This window comes from Colletotrichum fioriniae (assembly GCF_027942845.1).
Source record: "Colletotrichum fioriniae strain IMI 355084 chromosome Unknown scaffold_8, whole genome shotgun sequence".
NCBI classification, from domain to species: Eukaryota; Fungi; Ascomycota; class Sordariomycetes; order Glomerellales; family Glomerellaceae; genus Colletotrichum; species Colletotrichum fioriniae.
The window spans coordinates 337,223-358,347 of record NW_027076844.1 but is presented as its reverse complement, the minus strand read 5'-3'; the positions used below and the strand labels follow the sequence as shown (position 1 = coordinate 358,347).

Genomic DNA, 21,125 nt, shown 5'->3' with positions numbered 1-21,125 from the left:
TGATGGAAGAAGGGTCTCAAGTTTACCACAATGGGAGTTTACCTACTACCCCCTTTGGAAAACTTTTCTGGGGTTTACGGTGGCGGACCTGGGGAACAAGTATTTCTGGGGAAGGGAAAAGAAAGGGGGAGTAACTCTTTTTGGACCCAAGGCTTCCTCAAAAATGGCGGCAAAAGGTGTCTGGGGGAATGAATGGAAAAAAAGACAAATCGAAATCCTCCCCTTCTCAAGTCCCCATCTCCAAAACCTTTTTTTGTGCTCAGATTCGTATAACAATCAAACATGCCTCCCCCTTTCCAACCGAGGTTTGTGGAACGAAACGTTTAATGGAATTTTTTCCCTCTCGACTAAAAAACTACAAAAACTAGAAAACTACTGGGTCTGCGCAAGACCAGCGAAGCGAGTTGCAAAGAAACAACGGTGGTGGTGAAATAACCTCTTCCCCCTGCCCCCTTCTTCTAGTTCATCCAAGTATCCTATCCGTACAGCTTTCTCTTTCTTTCTTTTTTTTTTTTTCAATGTTACGTGATATACATTCACACCCTTTTTTCATAAGGGCAGGAGTACAGATACCTCTACTCTATACTAAAATCCGAAATATTTAATCTTTGATCCGCCTATTCCGCAGGAACTTGTATTGTTCCCAGAGGGGTGTTGTTGTTGCGTATAGTGCCTGTATCTGCACAGGTATGCGCGGGTATGCGCTTGTGTGTGTGTGTGTGTGTGTGTGTGTGTGTCATCGAAAGGGCCAACGCAACAGCACAACTTTTTTTTTAAAAAAAGTTGTCATTACGCGTGAAGTGAGTATACTGCGTAGATAGCGTAAACAGGTTAACAGCTTTACGTACAGATACCGCCAATACGACTTACTTACGGATACCTACTCCCCCTTGCCAACCAACATTAAGCCTTGTGAGGCAAAAACCCTTCATAGAAGGAAAAAAAACAAGGCACAGATGGATCTTCCAGCCCCAGCCCCAACCCCAGCTCCAGCTCCAGCTTCCAACTCCATTCGTAAGAACAAAGTTGGGGGATTTTCATTTTTCCCGTCATGGTTTTTTTTTAGTTGGTGTTATTTGTTTCCCATCTAGGCCCCTATCTTTCCATCCATTTTTCCCTTGGCACCATGTCGTTCCATGGCTAAGGGGGTTTGGTGGGCTCTTTGGGCGGTTAACTGACACGCGCGCATACTCCCGTACACACGCACGCCCCCATGTTTAGAGACACTACAAAGTACTCAACCTTTTTCATACCTACCCTCTTTGGATCGTCGTCTGCACTGAATGGGGGGAGGAGGGGGGGGTTGTCGCTGAAGCGGATAGATACGGATACTTGATCAAATCGTATCCGCAATCTGCAGTTTGTTACCTGCAGGCTGGCTGCATCCAGCATTTTCACATCTTTGCCTGCCGGCTTCACTCCAACCGCGCCTTTTCCCCCGGAATCCGAGCAAGAAGAAGGCCACCCCCAGGATTGTACTGCTCATCGTTCGACATCGTCATCAGTAGTGACAATACTTAGTTCGCCTTTTCCCCCCGACTCATGAACGCTAGTAGATCCTGATCGACCAAGACCCGTGGAGAAAGAACAATAAAAAAGATAGGGCAATATGGGGGTATTATAAAAATCTCGACCAAGACGTAACTTGACTTGAGAGAACGGGGCCACGCGAGACCCCATCCTACCCGTCAACTACGTCAAGATGGGGTGGAAGGAGGGAAAAAAAAGGTAGGAACCAAGAACCACTTTGCCCTGTGTCGTGCCATATCTCGGCCAAATCCCCTCCCATGCCAACTTGAATGAACATTTCGATAAACCTGATGGAATGATGCGCTGGTGTGGAGTTTCGGCGCAGGTGCAAGAGTCAGTTCCCCTGGGAGGCCCAAGGACCCCCTCCAGCAAAGTCAACAACCCTTTCTCATGCCGCACCCCTCCGGCTCTCGAGCTCTCTTCCCTACCATTCTGTCCCTCCTCTCCAGGGATTCAGGAGAGTGAAAAAAAGGTCTGGAACGGACGGCATTACGTATTCCTCTGGGGGATGATATCACACCCGGCCCCACTGTCCCTGGCATGAAGGCGTTGCGTTGGCATCGACTCTCTGACACTTTTGCCTGGTTTCCCGTGGGGAAAGAAGAAGAAAAACCCCCCAGAAAAAAATTGTTTGACGACTCCATAGGATCTTCGTGACCGGAAGGATGGACTGTTTTGTGTCCTTCCCCCCTCCCCAACTAGCGCCCTGTGTATGTCAGATCATTGCGACGACACAAGCAAATGTTCTCAGCCAAGAATAGCATGATCCGGAGCCTACGGATGCTATTCTGTGCAACGGAGGGGCCAAAAGGGGGCGCGGCCAAGACAGTGACATTCAAAATTCCCTGAGTGTTTCCCCAGTTTCAAACGGAGGTCGGTGAATGATGACTCAGAAAATGTCACTGTCATTTTCCCCGTACTATGGCGGGGGGATGGTGTGGGTTAGCTTTCTGGGGATGGTTGCTTTTTGCACTTGCCGTATCCCATTTTCGGCCACCAAGGGGTGGTGGGCTCGGTAGTTGAGTGGCGAGATGATGTTGGGCCAGGAACGCAACTCGTAAACTCCTCCGGCTCATCAAAAAATCACCTTCTTTGGTTTGTGCGCTGAGAGAGCAGCAGCAGCAGCAACAGAAACCACCAAACAATGGTTCTGCACAACTCGGACTGCCAGATTGCGTTGCGGTTCCTTTCCGCCCCTTTCCTCGGACGAGGGCAATTCCGGCCTGGTTATCATGCCCCAAGGTTTTGGGCTGAATCGTTGAATGCCGCCTACTTGTTGTCGAACTCACGAGTGAGTCAAGGCACATGCAAGCTGCCAGTGCTTTCCTCCCTTTCGCAACTGAGGCGGCGCGCGAACCACTTCGCCAGCAAGAGTCTTGGAGCCAGGTCCGGTGTAGGTCGCATTTACGAGAAGACTCGTCACATGTGAGAGCGCCAGCCATGGCTTGCTCATCGGGTGTTGGCATACCAGCCCTTACCCGCGAGTACTGGCACATCACCACTTCCGACGCCCGTAGAGAAGACCTGTAAGTATGGTTTCGGACGCGGTGCAACGTTGGCGTTTAGCCGTCGCAATGTGTCCTGTAGAGCGGCCTCCAGGAGGCCAGGAGGCGTCCACCGAGCGCAGGGCGGCATGGCGATGAGGACCGCAATAGCGGTAGTCCGTTCGCTGCAGCTCAATGGTGTTATCTTCAGTGTCGGCTATTGGCAACCTATATCCAAGGCAACGCATTTCTGTTGTGTCTCTTCTGAGCGCCTCCAAATGGCTGCCTCGATGCGCACGACTCTCGTCTGCGCCTGTCTCTCTAAAACAGAAGACCAAGGCTACGCATGCGTGGTTTACCTGCCTATTTCCTCACCGCCAAAACTTTTTGAAGCGATAGGTCAAACTGGACACACACTGGCACACGAGATGGTGTGGTAGATGCAGACCTCTCCCACAGAGGGTGAGAGGATACACTATACGGTACCATGGTACGTACAGCCCATGAAGATGGGCGTGGTGATTTCTAAAAACCGATCGCCAAAGCCACGGAACAAGTTGCAGGAGAAGTGGGGACCTGGGGAGTCTGGGGGAGAGCGGCATGGCGTCTTTGGCCTACTTGGAAGGCGTTCCGATTCGAAGAGCCCTGAGATGGAATTGCTTTTCGAGACAGCGCATGCGGGCGAAGCCGCCCTTCAAAGGATTGTGCACTGTCGCCTGCCGTGTAAGTTCAAGCGACCAATGCTCCCGGGGAAGGGCGGAAGATTGGCGGATGCGGGAGAGAAGAGACGAGACATGACGTGGATATCTAAGTGAGTGCTAAGATTTAGATAACCGAGTCAATGAGATGTATCCAGTTCTTGGGAAGAAACCTGGGCCGCTTGGCTTGTGACATCGTTGGCTGGATGGTTTGCTTCTTGAGTGTCGGCCTGACGCCCATATTGCGCCCCCGAGAAGGATGGAAAAGTCAAAGAGAGTGTGCACTGCTCAATGGTACACCGGTGTTTGTTTGTTTGTTTGACCTCAAGAGTCAGGTCCTTGGCTCGATGAGCTCGTCGAAACATGATCTCGGAATTGAGACACCTTCGCGGGGCGCTTAGACAAAAGGACAGATGCTCTTTCCTCTTGATCGTTCCGCCTGACGCCGACCCAGGGACTGGGGTTATGGTGTGATGGCGCTAATCTGCGCTTCCAACAGACCACATGCGCTAACTCCCCGGACGAGAAGGCCAGCTGAGATGGGAAGTTGTCTTTCTTTTAACTTGGCAAAGCCTCCCGGGTTATGAGAAGAGGGTGTCGCAATTTGTCGCGGTTGCAGGGAGACGCAAGCCAGGCTGACCAAAGTGTGGGGGGATCTGGTTAGAATCTCGTCGATGAGGCGTGTAAGCGAAGCAAATAAGATAGGAGATGCCGCGCCTGTCCGATGACCTCCATGGAGCGCATGACTTGATTCCTTTTTTTGCTTCGATAAATGTCATCGCTGGTGATGTACGCGCCGGTCACGCCTGTTCTCGTAAGCAACGCCATGCTCTCTCCCGTTTCCGGGGTTTGCTGAAGACCACATCCCGATTGCGCCCGAAGTTGTTCTTATCGTAACTCCGAAAGGATGTGGCTAGGCCCCATCTCGCTTTCTTCGGCATTAGCCATCATGGTCTGGCACACCACACCCTCTTCAAGCGGCGCTGGCGGGCTGGTGTGTCGGCGACTCGGCGTTGTGTGAGCCCCCCACGAGCTGCCCCACGAAATTTACCCCGGTATCCAAGGCGCGTTTTGACGTCGTTTTATGGAGTTGTGGGGGAAAAGGCGTGCTCTCATGCAACCTTGTTGGGACAGCCGGAATCTTGCGCCAAAATGGGCGATAAGCAACCAGATCCATCCATGGATCTCTTCAATGACGCAGCTACCCCATTCAAGTTATCCCAGGTGATAACACGGGTTCAAGACTCTTCTGAAGAACATCATCTGTGTCCATACGCCCAGCTCTTGTTCTCTTGGCCTCTCCCACAGGCTAAGCTGTTGTTTCGTACCGTGGCCTCGGCCCTGTTGGCTGACAGGCTAGCATGCCCCGTGTCAATCAGTCTCTCCCGCTGTGTGTCAGCGAGCCAGGGCTTCGGTATGCCGATGATAGGCTGACAGTAAAATTAGGACCATCCCTGGATTGAGGCGAAGCTGAAGCCTGTCCCGTCCCATCCGATCAATATCCGTGCCGTCAATCCGCGGGAATGGAAACCAACAGAGTTGATATCCTCGCACTAAACAAAGCGTATGGATAGTCTTCGGGACTTGGGGTCTTAGGTGCCACGGTGCCTTGGTGAAGGTTTCGCCCGCAACTCCCGCTTCATCTAGTAATATGTCGGACCTGTTCCCCTGTCTGACCAGCCGTGACTGGTTAGCATAATGGCTCTTCCCCCGCTGTTGGCGTAGTTACGAGTCTATCAGCACGCCATGGCTATTGACAATGCAAAATCGGGTTGTATCTCGGCATCTCTCTCGGGCGCCATCCATCCGCTGTGCTTCGGGAGCTCGAAGTGGGCGCACACTCCAACTGAAGTCATGGTGCGACGGATCGGCAGGATGAACTGGCGCTCTTGTGCTCTGAAGTGTACCAATTTTCCGTAGATACGTCAGGCTGTCACTCGCAGGCTGCCAATATCATCCAACGCCTTAGGGGTTAGGGCGCATTGCACATTGTGTTGGCGTTGTGTTGCCGCTGCAAGATTGATAGATCAACGTACCCCCGTTATGGATTCCGACCTACCCAATAACTACAACCAAACGGACGAGATGCAAATTGCTTAGTTGAATGTGGGAGAGAGTCATGGTATGTTTGATATTGATTGCCCAACAAACGTTCGCTCATCTGGGGAATCGGGGATTTGACAACCTTCTGAAGTCCCTTCCGAAGTCCCTGGTGCTGCCAAATTGGCGCAACGCATAGTCTCTTGCCGAGTTTGGGTTTGACGCCTAATTAGTGACTAGGACTCTGGCGAATATTTCACCGTTGGCCAAGGCGGTAGATAACGACAGCCAGCGACGGCCAAGCGCTACCATAGTGTAAGGTAAGCATTGTAGGTCGCGGAACGGTCTTTCCAACGGAAATGTAGCGGGGGGTTGATCCTCCGAGGCGGACCACGAGTCCGAAGAGCTAAGACACCCATTGAGACATCTTGGAGGATATGTGGTCTGCGCATATCAGCTGTCCAGGCGCCGTTGGGCTAAGGGACGTAATCTTCCGCCATGGGAGTTGACGCCAGATGTCTCTTGATTATCGTCCTCAGTCATTCAAAGCCCCCCAGATAAGAGCTATACAATAAGGAGTTGCTGCGACGCGTCCATTGGCCATGTGTTGAAGAGTTGCTGACAAAAGACACCAGGCAGTTCAACCTGTCGATATGGGAAGCTAGCAGGAGACGCTGTGATTGGAGCGCCAGTTCGGCCACGGGTAGTGACAGACGGCGCGTTGAGGTGGTTCGTTCCTCGGATTGGCGGCCGCTGTATCTAAACTTTGGCAAAGCAAAGGGCGAATCGACCGTTCCAGGCCATAGAAACCCCCGCATCCTGTTCAGTCGCGCGAGCCAGGTTCTAATTACCCCGGCGATACCATTGACAAGCCTCATGCGATGAAGTGCTGGTAGCCTGGTACTCTGTAGTGTACAAATAATTGGGTGTTAGTTCTCCCAGCCAAGCGTGAATGGCGGGTAAATGTGCAGCGAGCGGAGAAGCGGGACGAAGAGTTGGCACGATGCCGGCTGAAAAGGATTGAGAAACTGTGCTTTGGTATCCGTAGCCAGTAGGGAGATGGGGACTGAATTGTGATCGAGAATAAAACTAGGAGAGTATCCGTAGTGCACACAGACCGTGATAGACGAGAGGCCAGGAATAGATGAAATGTTGAGACACGGGGGGAGAAGCGGAACGGTATCCGAATAGTCGATTTCTGGCGTTCTCAGATTCAACCCCTTGCAGGCCGTCAAGGCTGCCGAGATGCACAAGTAGTTTGTGTTTCATTGTGCTCAGGGGCGGTTTGCTTGCTTCCCGTGCGTGCATGATTCCGTCGCCGGATACCTAGGGATTGTGGGCAAGAGTGTCAAGACCCTGAATGGAGTCGAGAAGAAGACGATGCAACGTCCAGGCCCAGTCAACAGAGAAACACCATTGATAGACTGTATTGCCGCTTTGGGCAATCCGAATAAGGTGGGGGGGAGAGAGCTTTCTATGAGTTTTTGATCATGCTTGAGTCTTGATGAAGGAGCCTCTCGCGCTCCAAAGACTAGAGATAGGCAAGTAGCTCCCGAACATCCCCTCGGTCTGGAGACTATGCGACTGGCGGTGCCGCGGTGGTTCGGTGGAAGCCGAATCTGGAGAAACGGAGGGCAATTTCCGTCAATCAGCAACGGCGAAAGGCGCCAGGTCTGTGGCACCGTCTTTTTACGGCAGCCCCGGTCCGTTCTGGGGGAATGGGCTGGGGAAAGCAGGGAGCAGAGGGAGACCTGGAGGGGTTGACAAGGGGGGCGTGGAGGACTCAGGAGGGAGGTGCAGCTGTTGGGATAGCAGGCGCGGCAGGATCTGGGAGCCTCCTCTGACGCCGGACGGGTCTGACCTTATCTGTGGGGAAACATCGAAAGATATTCCCCAAGCGGGCCAGGCGGGTCCTGGCCTGAGGGTGAGCCGGTGAGCCTTGAGGTGGTGACTGCCCTGATCATTGAGTTGATCATTGATGCGCTGCCAAGCTGCCCTGGGGGGAGGGAGGCAAGAGGTGTCTACGAAGTACGGAGTATTGGCTTCTTTCCTTCCATTTTTCCATTCCTGCCCGGTTTCCATTTGGAACCGAATCCCGGCTCCGGGGCCCTTTGACCTCCGGATTGTTACCTCAACTTCACCAGACAGCCACTTCCAAGTTTCTCTCTTCATTCGGTCTTGGTGCCACGATTCACACCCCTCGATCCCCTTCCCAGCAATCGCCAAACCCCTTCAGGCTTATCTCCCGCGCCCCAGCTTTCTGTCAATGATTTTCGGCTTGCGGCATGGGTATCCAAGATGGCGAAACTGGCAGGGGACTCTTGATGGGAACACCCGCCGATTCAATCCACTTCCTCTTCTTCCTCTCGGTGCTTCCTCTTGCCTAATTCGACCTAGATTCTCTCACTCTTCTCGGCCTTACTTGACTTTACTGCGACTTTCGATCCAAGAGCCCCGTAGCACTACAGAAAGCCCGCACTACCGCAAAGAAGACCCTGCAAATCGCTGTCGCCATCGCCGAACTCCTTGGCTATCGCAGATGCATTCTATGGAGTACACTACTCTGTATTTGTATTCGCACATCAAGACTCAAATGGATTCAGCCGAACAAGGCCTCCCATTCCCCAGATGGAGAGCGCGCCAATGGAACAGCAACCCCCATGCTTATCACCGCAAAACAGCACTCAGGGTGCCTAGGCCCTGGATGGCGGTTGAAACTCCCTCCCCTGGCGACCTGACCTTAATGCCTTCCTTCATGGACCCTTTTGCCGCCTCAATCAGAACTTCTGCCCCCCACCGGCGCCTCGGTGTGCCTTCAGCCGCTACTACTCACCGTCCCATTCGGTCCCTGACCTGCGTCGATACGAGCCAAGATGCGTGGGTACCATGCCCTCGATGCGAGGGCCAATCCAGACTGCATGGCATGTTACCCTGCCCAATTTGGTTCGCATCTCGCGCCGTAGAAGTTCGTTTGCTCACTCTCAGGGCTGTGATATTCCGCATAGAGATTCGTACGGGGTACTCAACATGCTCTGCTTTGCTTTACAGACTGTCCAGGCCAGACGGTGGTTGCACCTTGCGTATGCGCGCGCCGCTCTAGGGAGACATCATCTTCACAATGTGGCCCATTTATATCAGCGAACAATGTCTGTCGAGTATAGTTGATAGGTGCCATGGTGAGATTGTGCTCGCTGTGTAGTGTAGCAACAATGCACAGGAAGATCTAGCTTCCTATCATCGATTGCCTACATTGCCGTCGTGATCTTCCCCACAAGCCAAGCGCCTCTCGGTGCATCTAAGCCAAGAGTATTATACAACTCCATGGCATCCTTTGCAAAGTTCATTCCATCTGCGCGTTTTCCAACTTTGCCCGCCGTTTCCCCAGGACTCTCTCGCCGGCCTCTCCATCCCGAGTAACATTCAAACTGCCCAACTACAAGTCCGGTCAAAGGAGCCTCTTCCGCCGCGCTGTACGTGGGGTATCATCGGTCTTCTCCACGATCTTGGGATCTGTCCTCTTTGGATGCTGGTCCGGAACCCGGCCACTCTTCCGTGGCGGGGGGCCTAGTCTGCGCCTCTTTCCCCCAATATCATGTCGTGCAGGCACATACTTTGCATGGAATTACGGCCCGAGGAAAGCGTTGATCTCGATACCAGCCAAGAAGCCTGTTGGAGGAGAACTTTTGCCTCACCGAGTGTGGGAGAACCTCTTCACACCGAATTAGACTCTTCGATTTAAATGGCTAGCCGGTGGCTTGGTTGCGAGACTGGCCATGTAACCTTCCAGGCACCTTCTCGAGAACGGATGCCGATCTACCTTGCTCACTGAGTAGTGTGGTGGCGTAGAGATTTGGCTGATTGGCTATTCTGGCCTCGAGAAGCGGTGCAAGAAGACAACGTCTAAGTCTCGCTGGCTGACGATGCAGATATGCCTAAAAACTGGGCGCCTTGAACCTATCTCCCATACCCTCGCTGGTTGGATTAGGTCTGGTCAGCTTTCCCGAATGCACTTTCAGTCGACTGCTGCCAGAGGAGCACATGCGCATTTGTCGTCCGAGTACTTGTAGCCATCAATGACCACTCTCTGCTCTTTCCCACGTGGCCCTGGAGGCCCAGCCTGAAGGCTGAGGGATGGTCCTCGATACACACCATCAAGGACAATTCATGAACCATGGATGCGCCCTTTCAAATACCAATGACGACTTTTACTAGTAACTTCCTACTCTGTAACTTTTTCGATCCAGTCGTGCTAGACATACTCTCGCTTCAGGTCTCTTGCTTTGCTCATAAAAGTTATGTCAGCTGCTCATCAGACATTATAACTTGTGAAAATGTTTTCTTTGAGAGTTTAATGCTCTCACCTATACAGTCATCGTCTGCCCCCAATGTGTAAGTCATAGCGTAGCCGAAAGACCAATATTCCCTTTGCTTCACAATAGCTCTCTGATCATCTCTTTCCCGCTCATGTTTATCATAAGTTTGGGAGGTAAAGTATGGCCCAGTAGAAGTGGAAAAAATTAGAATTATCAAACGCAGTAACAAGACCGAGAAACTTTCTACTGATTCCACCAAGGTAGACTATCGCTTTCGTGATTATCCGGACAACATTCGATAGGACTTCATGATGCGAACGAACGGCAAAGCAAGAGAGCAAGTGGCTAGTCAACTTCCCCTCCTGGCCATTAAGGCTCACAATACAGCATCAACAAGTCTCCCAGCCAATTTATGCTTGATTACGATCTACATGGCCAGAACTAGTATTACAGACACTAGAGAAAGTGCCTGCAACAGTGGTTCAAGTATGACTAACAACGGAGCCTGTGGTCATCTACACTCCTTGGAATGCATGAACATTCATGGAAATGGTTCTCAATCCCTAAGCCGAAACTTCTACATGATATAATTTCTCACAATGCGGTCCTAAACGAGGCCTTCTAAGGCATCTCGCAATATATCACCAGTAAGTGGTGTAGGGTTGCAGTTGGCCATTTGCCAAAAGAACAACTAAGCTGTACCCAATCACCCAACTAAACTCAGAGAAAGCTGTACAAGACTATACGAAGCGCTGATCAAGATGGATTAGATCAGTCTCTCGGCAAAGGGTGTCGTATTGAGTTGTCTTGACGGCACCAATTGGCATTTCCGACTTGAGAGCTCGGCAGATCTCGGCGTAAGAAGAACCGAGTACTTCACAGAGCGTACAATACCAACCAAATTCAAGAGCTACAGCGTAGAAACTGAACCAAGTAATCTTCGACATTAACATTGACCAAGAAGCCTCATGTCGGTTCAGTAGAGTGCAGAGCTTCTGATTGACTTTCAATTCTTCAAGCCTACAATTATGGGTCCGTAGGAGGGAGCAAGGTTGAGGTTGTCACCGATGACTCACCGCCTTTGGCAGAATAATCGGACCCACTGAAATTTCTCTCGCCGACCAGCGACGACGTGCGACTCGAATGAGCCAAATCGACAACGGGGACCCAAATTTTTAATACCATCCAATCTCATATGACTGTATGTTGAAGCCATACCTTCAAGGAGCTATACGCCAAGGCACACGCGCTGCGAGCCACCAATTTTGTATACAGCCCTTGTCTTTACGTCTCCGATTACTTCAATTGACGAAACCTTGCTCAGCCGTCTCTCTCACTCACGCAGCGTACAGACGCAGTGCGCCGCCACACATCAGATTCTGCAGCAGCTATTCAATTACCAAAAGCAGTGAAATCGCCGTCAAAATGAGCGGAGACGAGCAGATCTTCACCTACGATGGCAAGGACTACAAGGGCGTGACCGAGGGCAAGGCAACGATCCTGGTCCCCGCGGAGGTCAACGACAAGAAGGGCCAGCAGGTGTTTTACAACCCCATCCAGCAGTTCAACCGAGACCTGTCCGCGCTGGCTATCAGAGTGTACGGCGAGGAGGTCGTCGAGAGGAAGGCTGCGCAGGCCGTCAAGGCAGCCGAGGCCGCTGCCAAGCGCAGGGACAAGAAGAGACGGCGCGCGGCTGCGGATGAGGGCGGTAACCGGCCGGCCAAGGTGCAAGTCACGGACGACGGCAAGGCCGCTGAGGTCACCAACGGCGGGGAGTCGCAAGCCGAGAATGGGGTCAATGGCACTGGCGCCGAGGCCAAGGTGCCAGCGACAGCCACGGAAGCCAAGGAGTGCCAGACCGAGAATGAGGACGCAAAGGCTGTGCCAGAGAAGGAGCCGGCGGCCCCTCGCTTCACCATCCTGGACGCTCTGTCCGCTTCTGGTCTTCGCGCGTTGCGTTACTCCCACGAGCTGCCTTTTGTGACCTCGGTGACCGCCAACGACCTGACCAAGAGTGCGATTGAGTCAATCAAGTTGAACATGAAGCACAACGGCCTGGAGGATAAGATTGTGACGAGCCACGACGATGCGATTGCACACATGTACCGGCGCATCGCAGACGACTTGTCGAACAGGGACCGGTTCGGTAACCCCAGCAAAGAGAACAAATACGACGCCATCGACCTGGACCCGTACGGAACGGCCGCGCCCTTCCTGGATGCCGCTGTTCAGGCCGTCAGAGACGACGGTGGCCTGCTTGCCGTCACCTGCACCGATGGCAGTCACTGGGCAGGCCACTGCTACGCCGAGAAGTGCTTCTCCTTGTACGGAGGCGCACCCGTCAAGGGCCTTCACTCGCACGAAGTTGGTATTCGCCTGATTCTTCACGCCTTGGCGAGTGCCGGATCAAAGTACGGTCTCACTATTGAGCCGCAGTTGTCTCTCTCCATTGACTTTTACTGCCGAGTATTTGTCAAGGTCCGTAAGTCCAAGGACGCGGTCAACTACCAGGGCGGCAAGACGATGATCATGTACAACTGCCCCGGGTGCTCGGCTTGGGAGACGCAGCCCATGGTCCGGACTCGCGCCGCGCCCAAGAAGAAGGAAGGATACTTTTACAAGCACGGGCTGTCTCAGGGACCTCCCACCGACTCACACTGCAGACACTGCGGTTCAAAGATGCACGTCGCGGGACCCATGTACAGTGGCCCCTTGCACAATGCCGAGTTTATCCAGCGTATTCTCGACGTCTTGCCGACGGTCGACAAGAACGTGTACCAGACGACGTCCAGAATCGAGGGCATGCTCCAGACAGCTCTGGAAGAGTATCTCCCGGGCCCGGAACCGGCAGAAGACCTCGATCCCAAGGATAAGGAGCTCGCGAGGGTGGACCACTACCCCTTCTTCGTCATGCCTTCGAGGTTGGCTGGCACGTTGAGCACGCAGCAGCCGCCGGACGACATGTTTAGGGGTGCTCTCAAGCACCTCGGCTACCGCGTCACTCGCAGCCATTGCCGTCCCGGAAGTGTCAAGACGGATGCGCCGTGGGACACGATTTGGTTCGTCATGCAGGAATGGGTTCGCCAAAAGGCGCCGGTGCGCACGGAAAAGATCAACTCGCAGATGCCGGCGTATAAGTTGCTGGGCCTGGACAAGACGGACAAGGCGGACACCAACGGAAACGCCACGGAGGCCAAGGATGCCGGTGCCACGGTGGAGGTTGTCGAGGTGGAGGAGAAGGATAAGGAGGAGGCTATCAACAAGGAGGAGGAAAAGACGGCGGATGTCGAGATGAAGGACGGATCGGAAGACAAGGCCGAAGAACAGCTGTCCGAGGAGGCGCTGCGTAAGACGCTTGTGTTCGACGAGAACCTCGCCAAGCTCGGCAAGCGCAGGGAGCAGAGAAAATTGGTCAGATACCAGATGAACCCGCGGGAGAACTGGGGCCCCATGACGAGGGCGAAGGGCGCGTGATCGGACGGGATACCAGGAAGAAGAAAAGCAAAGTCGACTCTAGCCGAGATGAAGCATTACCAGATATTTACCAACACTTGAGGCCGTGCAATGCGAGGTAAACAGTCACTGTCCATTCGCCAGTTCGAGAAGTATAAGTCGCAGACTGACGCGAAATCGTCTTAGATATCTGTGTGTGATCAATCCGACTCAACCTCCTTTACCTTTGGCACGTAGATACCTCCCATTTGCACCTACCTGGACGATCAAAGTATCGATATTATCTCACAGCCATGTTTCCCTGCTCGCTCGTCCCTTCTCGAACGGGCTTTCTCGCATCATGGTGGGCGGTCACGCGAAGCCCCAACTGCGCAACCAAGGATAGGCGCCAATCCGAGCCTCTCAAACCTCAAGTTGCAAACTTCGCGGTGGGATGGCCGAGTGGTCTAAGGCGACAGATTTAAGCTTAGTCAGCAACTCTGTTACTCGTGAGAGTGCGCGGGTTCGAACCCCGCTCCCATCATTTTAGCTTTTTGTGGTAGGTGTTTGAATCTGCAGGGTGTCGGCAATCGATTTTGTGCATGAATTAAGTGCGCGATTGGGTGACCGGGCTGGAATCGCTGTGTCATCAGCAAGTTAAGGTCAGGAAAGGTAATAAAAAAAAGCCGGCCTGTGCAACATGGTGCGGGCGGCGTTTCGGGTGTCGATTGGTCGGTCTTCCGGGTGGTGGCAGCGCGTACGGGCGACCACCCGGCCCTGGCTGGCTTGGCTGCTCGACTTGAGGTGCTATTCCAGGCGCTGTTTCTGGGGGCTCTTGGTGCCCCGCCCCCCTCCCTTTTGCCGGGATGACTCCGATTTCGTTACTTACCTTACCAGACCAGTTAGGGGCGTCTGGTGTCAATTGCAGAAATAACGCAATCGCTGGGTCCATGGCATATTTCCCACTAACTCATCCACAGCACCAGCCACAGTTCTTCAAAAGGCGATTTGTAAGTGAGGTGCGTGTGTGTCTCAACGCCAGGTAGGAGGGCAATACGCACGCTTACTATCCATCGCTACCCGGATTGTGGGATAGGATTGCTAACGCCTGCTGTCCCAGTGCATCCGGGCTTACTCCCAAGGCACTAAATAATCCACGCATCTCACTGCGTTGTAGAGGAGGAGGTGCTTGTACGGCCACCTGCCCGAAGAGGCTTCGTCTCGTTTTTGGTCCATCGGTGCTTTCCTTACTCCCTGGTGGCCAGCTGCCTGCCTGGTTACACCTTTGAGTGTTGATAAACCTCGCATTAACGTCACCCGTATATCGCCATATTGAACCAACTGGCAAAGGGGTTTCAAGGTGACAGATTTGCACAACCTTATTCAAGTCTGAGAATTTCAGATCAACTCTTTTCTTTCGAGATCAAGGACCCAACATGAGCAACGTGGGCGGCGTCGAGCCTTTGGGCGGGCCCCGCGCCTACGGCTTCGTACCCCGCCACGCCCGCGATGCCGCCTTCACCGACGGCAAACTCACCTTCACCACGCAAAGCGGCAGTGAGTCCGCTGGCCCGGAGGAGATAATTTTCATTCTTCCCGCGAGCAGCAATCCGGTCTCGGGTCCCATTTTCTGCGTCCTCAAAGAAGACCCCGAGGCTAAGGAATCCCCTTATCAGCTCGACATCATACTGCTCGTCGAGGGCGAGCTGCCTGCCGAGCTCACGAGCCACAACCTCCTGCTCCCGCAATTTCCGGATCATCTCACTCCCAGGCCGGAAAGTCACGACGTACACTTTGTCGTTTCTACCAAGTCTGGCTTGGGTCACGCGCCAAAGTTCTGGGACGGCGTCGTTCAGCCTCTGGTCCTGCTCGCCGGCCAAAAGACGACGTCTGGAGAATTGGCGTCCACTTTCTCTCCAGAAGGTCTATCAGCTCATGGCCTGCCTTCCAGCTTCAATATCCTAATAACGGAAGAAGCCGACAGCGTTCGAAAGTTCGCAAAGGAGAGGTGGGCCGCCAGACAAGCCGCCTCGAGCTCCGCCTCCTCGCCCCGGACAGAGACCATCGTCCTCCTCAGCGGTGATGGCGGCGTCGTCGATCTCTTGAACGGGTGCGAGGAGGAGGAGAAGAAGAAGAAGGAGAAGGAAACAGGATCATCCACCGCCACCACAACCCTGCCCACCCTCGCCCTCTTACCCCTCGGCACGGGCAACGCCTGCTTCCACTCCCTCCACAAACCCCTCTACGCCGAAAAGGGGCCCTCACACATGGTCCTCGGCCTCCGCACCCTCTTCTTCGGCACCTCGCGCCCGCTCCCCAGTTTCCGCGCCTCCTTCTCCCCCGGTGCCCGGCTCATCTCTTACACGGCCGATCCGGGCCCCCATGCGCCACCTCTAGGCGAGAGGGACGGCGACGGCCAAGGTGACGACGAGACGGCGCTCTCCCGCCACGACACGAGCGTCGACCACCTCTTCGGCGCCATCGTCGCCAGCTACGGATTCCACGCCCAGCTGGTCTGGGAGAGCGACACGCCCGAGTACCGCAAGCACGGCGACAAGAGATTCGGCATGGTGGCGCAGGAGCTGCTCAAGGAAAGTCACGCGTACGTCGCCACAGTCGAGGTGCGGTCTCCGGGGGCAACGGGCAAGCAGAGGAGGCGCGTGGAGCGCGAGAGATTCGGGTACGCCCTCGCGGCCATGGTTTCGAATCTGGAAAAGACGTTCACGATCGCACCGGACAGCGGACCGTTGCAGGGGGGGTTGAAACTGGTGCACTTCGGGGCCGTGGGCGGGGAGAAGACGATGGAGATCATGATGGCTGCGTACAAGGAGGGAGCGCATGTGGGTATGAAGTGGACGGACGCGGAGGGGAGGGAGGACTATCTCGGGTACGAGGACGCGGAGGAGGTTCGGGTGACGATTGGGGAGTCGGATCCCCGATGGCGGAAGGTGTGTGTTGACGGGACGATTGTTGAGATTCCCGAGGGCGGATGGATGGCTGTTGAGACGCTGGAGAGGCCGCTTTTTGGGATTCTTGCTGATCGCTCGGTAGTGTAGGCTGGTGGATGTGGTTGATGGTCACCGTGACGGGCAAGAGATTTTTGGTAGCAATGACTCAACGTTTCCTTACGGATTATACACGACGATAGATTGGCTTCCGGTAGTCTTCAAGCTATGGAGACTTTTTGTCGATGACAGAAATATTTATGATCTGAAGCGGCCTCACAGGCATGAAGGCCAACAACAGTGTTTCGTCTGGTTCCAAGAAGCAGCATGCCGTTCATTCTCTGCGGCAAAAGCTACTGCTGTTTAAGCCTCTCCATAGCTAGTGACTTTGACATGCTGTCAATGCCTGCATTTGAATGCCCCGGCTACTGTTACCCACACCCCGGGTGCAAGCAAGCTTTAGAGCTGATGTTCTAAAACCCGAACACGAGTTCAACACAGAGAGAGAGAGAGAGAGAGTACGTAGCTGGGGCTTGACTCTCTTCATGGTAAGCAACTTCCCCTCGCGCCATCAGGCTCATGCTTTGAGGAATAGGGGGTTGTTCACCACGTAGGCTGCAATGACTTGCCTACACGGCTACAGAGCAGGAAACTTGAATTATCACAGCCATATATACCCGAAATCCAAAGCCAGCTTCTGTTCTTTAGAAAAAAAAAACCCCGGCTTTAAGATAAACATAGTGTGTAAGACTGGTATCCTCGGAGAACTGAAGGACCATACCGTTGCCGAAAGAAACGTCATGGTCGCCCGCGGGGCTACTGAAGCGAGTTTTGCGGATGTCTCGACACAAAGGGGCGGAAAGGGAACGAGGATCGGTCCTTCAAAAGTAAAACGAATGACCTCTTGAATGGGATATCACAGATGACACAAAACGCATTCATGCTCGAGCGTTGAGTACACACAACATGTCAACACTGTTTCACTATCTAGGACTGAACCACGTTCAAAAAAAAAAAATTACTTCAGAGAAGTAGTGGTGGACCGTAAAAGATTCGAGGCTACCATGGTTTCTCAGTCATGGCAAAATTCCGACAAGCCGGGACTCAATGACATGGGTCAATGAGTAAAAACGCAAGCATGATGTATGTAAACGCGGCCAAATTGTCTCTCAAAGGTATCTAGCAAGTAAAGATCACCAAATACGGCATCACACAACTTTTTAAGATCGTTATACGTATGGGATAATATTGAGGCTTTGAGTAGACAAGCTACAGGTGAACCGGCGCCAGCTCCCATGATGGTAAGTATCGATTCGCGGTAAACGAACATGATGAGCAAACTACAAGCGTCGGTGTCTCAACAAACACACAGGATATTTCACTCCATCTCCAAAGCCCTCGGTATTCATTATGGGGGAGTATATCGAGGACAACCTCTAGCTTCTTCTCCAGAATACAGTCATAGAGAGCGGTTGTAGAAAGCAGGTCGCTATCTCCTCATACTCGCTCATAGGAAAGACCAGGAATATACGAACCACGATGGAATGAACATTCTCAATCCACATTTCTCATACCACGAAAGAAGTACCGGTATGTATAGTAGTCACATTGAAGCGATGGAGATGAAGGCTTCAGAGCTCGTAGTGTCTCTTTGGGCAAACATCAACACCCATGGCTCCTTATCACAGGCAATAGTCCGGACGTCAATTAATGAATTGTCCCTCTCTACCTTGCCCATAGGATTATTGGTTCATGTGGTCAACAATACTGAACTTGAGGCATTCTCAGATATTCAGTCAGAGGGGATTGAGAACCGTAGGATAGAGGGGGTTGCTGGTCTAACAAGACCCGTGAATGTGCAGATGTAGTCATATTCACAGCTCTCCGAGACTTGGGTGGTCTTATCAACCCACCCTGGTGCCAGAGAGGCTTATAGACCGTCGTCTAGCATGCTCTGGAGAGAGCCCATATAGCCGGGGTATCGCGTAAAATTGTTTCGAAGAGTTTGACAGTCATACATCAGGCATCCTGAAACTTCCCCCTAAGGTTCCTGATAATTACGAACAAGTTCTTTATAACTTGTCAAGATCCTGGTTTAGGCTCTGATCTCTCGGCTTCCCCGGATTGATGCTCTGCTTGTCAATGTAGCAGCAGCAAGAAATCAAATTCCGAGTCAAGTTGTTCCCAATACCTATATATTGACTACTATCGTGGACGATCTCGGCATATCGTGTCTGCCAATATTTACCTTTTCGAATGTCGTCTAGCCTCTCGACAAGATGAATGGAGTGATTCGACTGAAACTTTTGCTGAGTTGAGACAAAAGACTTGAGAACATCACGTGGTTTGTTGGTACTGGCCCCCCTCCACCCCCCTCTTTGACAGTATCATGAACGTATGAGTCTCTCAGTTCTCATATATGTTTTCGAAGCCTCTTGAAGACGAATTTACTAAAATCTAGCTAGAGACGCAACGACGGAGAGTCCAGGGAGGACTGTCATAAGCTCTCGATCACATTAGCAATGGTGAGACGTCTTGCTAGAAGCAAACTTGACGTGGCCCGGCTTTCCACCCTATAAACCAACATCGAGGACCCAAGTAGGTAATGATATCAAATGGTAGACAGGCCTCTTGTCAAGGTCAGACGAGTCCATATTACCGCGATATCTAATTCGATGGTGTGAAGGGGAATGCAATCCATACATGGCAGTCAAGATACCTATCTATCTACAGGTTCACCTTTGGAAACCTTGGGAATACTACGTGGCTACATCATGACTACCTGTCCTCGTTCAGCTCTTGATGTATCTACGACTTGACTTGCGTATATTGAGTGTGTGTTTTTATTTGATCTTCAATAGGCATTGTTTTCAAGAACTCTGCCAATCTGTGTATGGATTATTCTATGTCAATAAAAAGAAGGTGCAAAGAGATAATCCTGGAGGTTGACTGAGCCGACGCTTTTTCTTTTTTTAGCCAGACACCTCTAACTTTCCAGGCTCAACTGCTACATCGTAACGATCTCTAGCCCATGTAATTGGGACCATGCACATTTCGGCTGCCTCCAGATTTACTCGGTCCTCGCATATCTTCTCAAGGCTTTTCTCAAGAAACCCACTCCGAATTCCATAGTAACAATGGACGCAGTTCCTTGCAAATAATTTGATCAAAGTATTTATCCATGTGAAGCTCAACCTCATACAAGTAAGCGTGTCATTTACAACAGACAAGCTTGAAAGAAGCTTCCGCCATCTCCAAAGATCCATAAAAAGCCTCGACAAAGCCTCGGCAACACATCAATACCGATCCGATACCCTCGGAGCCGAGATAGCCCACTATAACAAGAGTAGAATATAACGAGGCTGGAAGCTCCCCAAGAAGCATGACGTCTCCCCATAGGCTCTCGAGCGGCGATGATAAAGTGATAGTATCACCCGTTCAGCCTTGACTCTTGACACCATAGCTGCTCATCAACTAGTAGCCCCCTCTCGCGGAAACACAACAGCCGATGTTTAGGTATTCCGAGGCATCTGACCACATTCCCGTGATGAACTGAAAGGACAGGTGATGAACTACCCCCTTTTGGGTCCCCTGATTTCCCCTGAGACACTAGAGCAAAGAGTGAGTCTTGTCCTCCTTCCCATTGCCAGGGACAAGGGATGAGGGACTGAGACACCGCGGTTGGAGACCCACATTCGCGCAGATGACAGTGAGACTCTCATGCCGTCACGAAATCTCATGATGGGGACCCGAAGCCCCTCAAAACAGGAAGCCGGCAACCCGCAAGCCACATGGCGTTGTTTTTCCTTGGTCACCACCCACCTCACTCCCAGCTGTGAACCAGCCACAGAGACGTTGCATTCTTCGGCAAAAGGGATACCTAGGAACGGGAACGAGAAACGAGTGGGAAGACGTTTTCCATCCTCGGCCCTAGGTAAGCCCGTAGGAGGGCATGGAAAAAGAAAAGAGGAACGGGGCTATTGCCAGTAGGGCATCAAATCCGAGTGAGCAATTCATGACGCAGGCCGTAAATGCCCGCTGTTGTGCACCCCTCGGCCCGACGAGATCGTAATCAGCCACCATCCCTGCCGCCCCATTTGAACATGCCTAGACCGTAAGAGTGGCTGTCCCCTTGAATGTTCGTATTTTACGCGTAAAGCCACTCGGCTTCAACGATGCGCAGCGACACTCGACTGAGAAAAATTGTCACGAGGGGCCTCGTATCGTTGGTGGCTCCTGGGGAAAACGGCATATCATGCGGTGATGGAATAGATCAGACAGATCACCGGAAGAGGCACCCAGTAGGAAGGTCCTGTATACTCTGATGATCAGAAAGCAGCATCATTCGCAGATTCGGTGCAATTGTGCGATGCAGGGATCTGGCTCTGAGATTCTCAGGGATTATGCGGCAAATCCCTGAAGCTGAAGCTTTAATTCTTGCCAAGAATGATGGTGACATTCGAGGAACGACAGGCGCCTGAAAAGCGCCGGAACTCGAATGAACACCACAAGCTAACGACGCTCAAGGAACGGAACGGGAGGTAGCTTGGCAAGGGAAATCGCTCTAGGCACAGTGTGGCGGCAGTTCAGGTCTGCCCAGCTCGTTTGCGGAAGCGTTTACCGCTGGCTGCAAGACGCGTGGCCGGACTTTGTGGGTTTCGTGAAAGGTTAGGGCCAGAGGGT

At 52.6% G+C, this 21,125-nt stretch overlaps 2 protein-coding genes and 1 non-coding gene across 3 annotated transcripts; all 3 read left to right on the top strand.

Annotated features, from left to right (window-relative positions):
• Positions 1 to 11,490: 11,490 nt before the first annotated feature.
• TRM1 (RNA methyltransferase tRNA(m5U54)methyltransferase) lies at positions 11,491 to 13,539 on the top strand (the record flags this gene model as incomplete). Its single annotated transcript, XM_053192379.2, has 1 exon — positions 11,491 to 13,539. One exon carries the CDS (start codon positions 11,491 to 11,493, stop codon positions 13,537 to 13,539), a length of 2,049 nt encoding a protein of 682 aa, XP_053050143.2.
• Positions 13,540 to 13,945: 406 nt separating this feature from the next.
• On the top strand, positions 13,946 to 14,041 carry N0V96_006910. Its single transcript has one exon. It is a non-coding gene; the product is annotated as a tRNA-Leu (tRNA).
• Positions 14,042 to 14,933: 892 nt separating this feature from the next.
• N0V96_006909 (uncharacterized protein) lies at positions 14,934 to 16,553 on the top strand (the record flags this gene model as incomplete). Its single annotated transcript, XM_053192378.2, has 1 exon — positions 14,934 to 16,553. One exon carries the CDS (start codon positions 14,934 to 14,936, stop codon positions 16,551 to 16,553), a length of 1,620 nt encoding a protein of 539 aa, XP_053050142.1.
• Between the last annotated feature and the right edge of the window lie 4,572 nt (positions 16,554 to 21,125).